At 37.6% G+C, this 7,418-nt stretch overlaps 1 protein-coding gene across 1 annotated transcript; it reads left to right on the top strand.

Moving 5' to 3' along the window:
• Positions 1-364: 364 nt before the first annotated feature.
• On the top strand, positions 365-1,698 carry LOC107571253 (gastrula zinc finger protein XlCGF8.2DB-like). The gene is made up of 2 exons (XM_016257570.1): positions 365-1,374; positions 1,569-1,698. Exons 1-2 carry the CDS (start codon positions 366-368, stop codon positions 1,619-1,621), a joined length of 1,062 nt encoding a protein of 353 aa, XP_016113056.1. The 5' UTR covers position 365; the 3' UTR covers positions 1,622-1,698.
• Positions 1,699-7,418: the final 5,720 nt, after the last annotated feature.

Genomic DNA, 7,418 nt, shown 5'->3' with positions numbered 1-7,418 from the left:
GAGATCGGTCTACAGCGCATTCACAACAAATCTTAAGGCTAAATGCTCCTAATGCAGAAATCCAGAAGCAACTTATCATAATAAGATAAAATAAAATTATTGGAGAATACAGCCTGTTCTTCAGTTTTTTTTATTTTATTTTTATAATGGCTATGGTAATTGTTAGCTTGAAAGTACGTAGGGCATGTCCTAAAGAAAGCTTAGAGTTCACGATATGGAGAAGTTCTGGGAGTGGTTTAGTGTGAATAGGATTTAGCATGCATTTTGTTGCTTTTGAAGCTTTACATGTCAAATTGTTTTGATGTCTATTGCTTTGTGCCATTAAACAGGTTATTTGATGTAGTTTTTTTTTCATCTTAGGCCTGATGGCGCTGAAAGAGGAGAATCAAGAGCTGAATGAAAAAGAAGATAAAGATGAGAAACGTGATTTCATGACTGAAGAAAACGTTTTTAATTGCTCTGAGACTGAAAAGACTTTGTCAAGAAAAAAAGCTAAAAAGACAGCGACTAGAGGTAATTACACCTGCCAACAGTGTGGAAAGATTTTTAATCAAAATAGAAACCTTACAGTCCACATGAGAGTTCACACTGGAGAGAAGCCTTATACATGCCAGCAGTGTGGAAAGAGTTTCAGTCAAAAAGCAAGTGTTAAAGTCCATATGAGAGTTCACACTGGAGAGAACCCTTACACCTGCCAACAGTGTGGAAAAAGTTTCAATAGAAAAGGAAACCTGACAGTCCACATGAGAGTTCACACAAGAGAAACCCCATTCTCCTGCCAACAGTGTGGAAAAAGCTTCACTCAGAAAGGAAGCCTTAAAGTCCACATGAGAATTCACACTGGAGAAAACCCTTTTACCTGCCAAGACTGTGGAAAAAATTTCATTCGAAAAGCAAGTCTTAAAAGCCACGTGAGAGTTCACACTGGAGAGAAGCCTTTCACATGCTCGCAATGTGGAACAAGTTTTAAACATAAAGGAACCCTTAATGCCCACATGAGAATTCACACTGGAGAGAAGCCGTTTGTGTGCGCTCAGTGTGGAAAGTGTTTCAGATTTACAGTAACTCTTTGTCACCACATGAGAATTCACACAAGAGAGAACCGTTTTGTATGTCATCAGTGTGGAAGGAGTTTCACAGACAAGAAGAATCTCAAGAATCATGTAAAGATTCATTTGGGAGAGAAGCCTTTCATGTGCCATCACTGTGGAAAGACTTGCAAAAACAAAACAAACCTTGAGATTCACATAAGAGTTCACACTGGAGAGAAGCCTTTCACCTGCCCTCGGTGTGGAAAGCGTTTCGCACTCAAAGGAAACCGTGAGGTTCACATGAGACTTCACACCGGAGAGAAGCCTTACAAGTGTCTTAAATGTAAGAAGAGTTTCACGTATCTTAGAGAGATGAAATGTCATTTGCAAACTCATTCTGAAAAGAAACTACAACATTCAGTGTGTGACAAGTTTACTAAGAGGAGCAATTTCAAAAATCATCTCCGTTTTTACTCTGGAAAAAAGCGAATTCATTTTGATCAGTGTGATAAATTTATTTTGCCATCACACTTACAGATACACCTGAAAAGTCATGCAAATGTGAGACCCTATTCTTGTTCGTTCTGTAGAAAGAGTTTTAAATGGCTCAGCAGTTTAAAATGGCACCAGAAAACATGCATGTCTGTTAAATCAAAGCTACTTTCACACCGCAAGTGAATATGGGCTAAATGGATTTTCTGCTTTTTTTTTTTCTTTTTCACCTTTGGTGAGGCTGATGTGCATAAGTTATGGATTAAAGTTTTCCTCCCTCAGGAATCTAATATTTAATCTGATAATTGTGTTTTGCTCATCTGCTGAGTTCCAGGCTGGAAGGTGGACGGATCATAGGAGTGGTGGGTGAACTGATGGACATTTTTTCGTTTAGCACTAGTGATGCCATTACTAGTGGTGTTATGGGTGCCTTTTGACCAACTGTCTCATCCTTTATACCATAAGGCAGCATATGAAAAGTGAACAATCTATTCCAATGTCGCAAATAATGATCTGCATTGTTAATTTCTTCAAAGAATGTAGCCGCTTGTATATTTGAAATTTAATTTCATGATAGGATTGGAAATTTAAGAATCTGTATAGGATCTGCTGATTCTACATCCTGACATAGCATATGAAAAATAATGGTGAAGTACATTGTATTTAGCATTTAAGGTAAAGATGATAACATCAGCTGAATGATTGTTAAAGAAAGTTTGTAGCAAGAAGTTTCTGACAGTTCCTGTTCTCTTTATTGTAAGTCAAATGAGCTGGATTACTGACTCTCACCTTTTGTTTTTAATGACTCTTGGTGCCCCTGTCCCTTTCTTTGAATAATTATGCTGATTGGATTTGGACAGGTCAAATTCTTATACCTGCATAGTTCATTTGCACACTTTAAGGTCGTCTCCCAGTTGCTTTGTCTCTATCTCTAAGCACGGTCCTTTAAATGTATATAAAACTACCGTATTGACCCGAATATAAGAGGGATTTTTTTTTCTTGGAAATACATCTGAAAAAACACGGTCGTCTTATTTTTAAGTTCTAGACTTTGACATGTCAATAATACACCCACAACAATAGGTGGCGCCAAATACGCATAAAACGAGTGTGCCATGAAATACGTAATGTAATGCTTGTTGTAAAGATCATGAGTAAAAACTAAAGAAAAAGAAAATCTTACAGCTGCATGAGTCGTGACTGTCACATTAGCCTGATGGGAGCAAACTCCCTTTGTGATTTTAAAACGTAAGACAGTACCCAGATTTGAAGACTACAGTAATGCCGAGTTCACACTGCACGATTTTCAAACTCGTCGGATCGCCGTTGTTTTCACACTGCGTGACTATCTGGGGTAGCAGTCAGTCGCTGCTGTGTTCACACTGCACGATGGATCGGCGACAGGAGGTCACTGCATGACTTCACAATAGGAAGAATCGCCGACAACTCTGTCTGGTCCGCAAACTACGTTTCACAACAAAACACGCGAGAAGTGATAAGGAAATAACGCGAGAACCCGCGTGCGTCAGACCGGAGTTCTCCAGCAAGACTGTAATTATTAAAAACATATATATATATATAGCCTGCAAATTGTCTGTGAGCTGGTTTCCAGCTACAAGGAGAAAAAGAGAAACAGATTATGCAGGGAACAGGGATTGGGTGTTCTGCAGAGAGTTGGAGGTAAATAATTTTGCGGTAACTGTTATGCTGATGTTGTGGCTGGGGGAGCAAATGTTTTTTTTTTTTTCTTTTTTATTTTATTTGTTAAATTATTGCATTATTATTTTTGCATTTCAATTAGTTACCAAAGCACATTTTCATTTGTTTATTAAGTTAAAGTTTATCATCTAATAATAACATTTAATTTTTATGAATGAAAACAACTTTTAAAAGTTTCCATTTTAACAGCAAATGTTTGTGCTTGTTTCTGTATGATATAATTGTTCATATATCTATTAAAATACTGATATTCTGGTCTATAACTCCTCCCCGAACTTCCCTCTGCCCTGTATCTTGGTCTCTCATTGGCTGTAGATCATCGCCGATGAGTTTTTCAGTCAGAATCCTTGCACACAGCGTGATTGTGAATCGCCAACAGCTCCAGATATTTAGCGGGCGTCGGCGACATGTCGGCGATTCCCTCAGATCGCGTCTTTGATAATTCACACTTATGTGATTGTCACTCGCGTTAACGAGCACCGATTTGCCTCCGATGTCGGGCATTTGTCGGTGATTTCGCAAAACCTGTCGGCGAGTGAAAAATTGGGCTAAAATCGTGCAATGTAAACTCGGCATAAGATTTAACTTCTACTGTTAATAAGATTTTGGTAGGCTACTATTAGATGGATAGCCTAAATGTCCTAATTCAGATGGGCTACCTGTTTTAATTTTTAATGGTATATCAAAAAGTGTATATTTTAAAAATGTGTTTGTTGGTACATTTGACCAGTTTTTACCATACTTTCAAAACAAAAATGAAAATAGGAAAAATATGCAATATGAAAATAATTGAAGACAAAATGTGTTTTACTGAGAAAAAACAAGATTTGGTTTTTAAAAAGCCTTTTTCCAAAAGGTACATCTGGCAAAGGGGGGGGGGGGGCGTCGTCTTATATTCGGGCCAATATGGTACAATGTACAGATCCCTGGTTAGAACTGATGACTGCAGCAATCAACAGCACATTCTTAATAAAGAATCCTGCTATAGATACACAGCCTCCTGGTCTTTGCTTCTGAGTTTCTGACAGCAACAGTCATGTCATATATGTAATGTGATTAAAAATCAATTGTGCTGTTTGTCATATAAAAATTTTTTTATAATAACAATAATAATCATTATTATTATTAAACCAAAAGTAAATGTTTTCACTAATGCAAAATACATTTCATTGCAGAAGAGATTGTTTGACCACCAGATGTTCTTTGGGAGGAGTGAGATGTCATTTGATCCTTGCTTATACTTTAATATAATATAAATGAAATCACATGTAAAATTAAAATAATTTGAGGCTGCACAATTGATCAAAACTGAAATGAAGTGAGCGCTGCTTCTCTGATTACGACATTGGCTTAAAGTTGTGACTTTTTTTGTCTCCCCTGCATTGAGTGTGAATTAATCTTTAACAAAGCCCACTGACAAGTATAATTTAAAACTGAACAGATCGGTATAATAGACAATGCGATACTGCAGTCTAAAATAATTAAAAGTCATGGGAAATTGGATAATGAAATGCTAAATGTGCCCTCAGACCCAGAGAGCAGCACAAGATATGGGAGGAAGATGGAGGCAAGTGAGCCTGTTGATAAAAATCCTAGTAATGGCGAATGCATTTAAACCACTGGAAAAGTCAACTAGTGTTAAGATTATTGAGGTTCACTCTGGGGTCACAGAGGTTACAAAAAGAATAATGGAAACAGAAACGTATCTCTGAATCATTCAATTGAGAAGTAGAGCTGACACCCCAGAAATAAGGTGTTGAGTAAGGTGGATGATTGGAATGCGAAGGCTGGAGAAATGATCTCCTAATTCTGACTAGTCAGACTTCCATAGAAAGAAGAAGGTATAGATAGGGCTTGTACGATATATTGATATTTTCTTTATAAGCGATTCGATGAGGCAATACCATTTATATCGATATACAGTAGTTTGATACCAGCGCATCTGAAAATAAAGCGGAGGACACAGACTGAGCTGCTGCGGATAAAGTGCATAATCCAATTTGTTCTAAACATGTGACAAGCTTCATATTAAGGCCTTTAAAAACTGGTAAGACATAGTTTATAATTCGCATATTAGTTTAAGCGGCTCGGCCCGCCAGATGCTTGGACAGAAAGGCTGCATGTCCCGCTGACAGAGACATAGGCTACTTCCGCTGTTTAATGTGTTTGAGATGTGCTGTCTTCCTGAATGCATAACTTACATTTCACAGGTGTATTCTCCATCTGTAAATGTTAGAAAACCATGGAAATATTTCAATTTTTTTCTGCATGAGCCTTCTGCTTTGGGATTCTCCTCTAAACTTCACAGACTTTAGTGAACGAGCGCCGCCGCGCTCATATACGCCAAACAGACAGAGTTCAATTAAATAGGAGCGCAATAGATCTGACTAAAATATACATTTCGCTAAAATATTTGTAGTTGTATACTATTTAGTTTTCCAATTTTTTGATATTCTTTAAGTGATTTATTACGTTGTCCTAACACAACTCTGTGCTTTTGTTCTCATTTATTTTCATTTTTAGTTTAGTGAATGTAACTTCTGCTTTACAAGCCTTATTTTTGTTTTTAGATTGCAATGTTACAATGAAATGTGATTTTAACCCTTTTTTGCACATAATATAAAGGCTTACATGGTTACATTCACTTTATTTGTTTTCATAGCCTTTAATATGTATTGTTTTGTCGGACAACATTGGGCGGTAAGTGAAATATATATTAAATACAGATTTTAAAAAAAATATACAAAAATGAAAATACCGAGATATATACCGTGTATCACAAATCTGCCAAAAAATACAGAGATATGAATTTTTGCCCATATCGCCCAGCCCTAGGTATAGATGCCTTCTTCTTTAGTCTACAGAAGAGATGGACGCCAGCACGTGTTTTGCTTAAAGGGATATTTCACCCAAAAATGAAAGTGTGATGTTTATCTGCTTACCCCCAGGGCATCCAAGATGTAGGTGACTTTGTTTCTTCAGTAGAACACAAATGATGATGTTTAACTCATTTAAAGATTTCTGACCGAATATGATGGGGTAATTGTTGATGAACCTAACTGGACAGTGAAGTCTTGCTGTAGATTTGGAGTGGCCGGGAAGACAAGAAGGTCAGTCTTTGCCAGTTTGAGCTGTAGGTGATGTTCTTTCATCCATGCCGAGATGTCCGCCAGGCAGCCTGAGATCCGTGCAGCTACCGTTGGATCATCTGGTTGAAATGAGAGATAGAGCTGTGTGTCATCAGCATAGCAATGGTAGGAGAAACCCTGTGCCTGTATGATGGGTCCCAGTTGTTAAGGATTTGGGTGTTTCCTTTTATACTATTTAGTTTTCCAATTTTTTGATATTCTTTAAGTGATTTATTACGTTGTCCATTTTTGAATGTGTATTGTTTAATTGTTGGATTCTGGGGTTTTTATTAGTTTATAAGTTTTGTGGTAACGAAGTCTTTTATTTTGACATTCATCCATGTAAGCGGATATTACGGTGTGCTTAAAAGCGTTCTAGTAAGGAGTGCAGCTAAGACGCACATGGTTGATTCATTCAAAGGTGTACGGTTAAAGAGAACTTCAAGGATTTAGCTCCTGGTTTGGATGGAGACTAAGGTAAAATATTGACTTTGTTATCTGTACTGTTTGGATTTCTTTTATGTAGTAATGGTTATTTGTTTGTATGATGTTAGGCATGTTAAATCGTTGTTGTATTTGATGTATGTTTGTTTCAAGGTTTATTTATATTATGTTTTGTTTGTTTTTTATACAAAGCTCTTACGGTGATTCATGGTGTCTTATGGCTTTTAAACGGAGATTACTACAAATCTACGGTGACGGATCTTTAATAAAGCTCATTGTGAATCATCAGTTGAAGAGTCCAACATTTCGTAAATCAGGGAGCTACACCAGTGATGTAGTCTATATGGAAAAGAGGAGGGGTCCAAGAACTGATCCCTGAGGAACCCCAGTTGCCAGTTGCTGTGCATTGGATACCTCCCCACCCCAGGCCACCCTGAAAGACCTACCAGTGAGATAGGATTCAAACCAGCGAAGTGGAATCCCTGTAATGTCCAGTGATGAGAGGGTGGACAGGAGGATCTGATGATTCACCATGTCAAAAGCAGCAGATAGATCCACGTGCTCCCGCCTGCTCTGCTGACTGATCGCTAATCCTTCTCATAAA

Source organism: Sinocyclocheilus grahami, unplaced genomic scaffold (genome assembly GCF_001515645.1).
Source record: "Sinocyclocheilus grahami isolate Dianchi unplaced genomic scaffold, SAMN03320097.WGS_v1.1 scaffold1572.1, whole genome shotgun sequence".
Lineage (NCBI taxonomy): Eukaryota > Metazoa > Chordata > Actinopteri > Cypriniformes > Cyprinidae > Sinocyclocheilus > Sinocyclocheilus grahami.
This window is presented reverse-complemented; position numbering and strand designations above follow the sequence as displayed.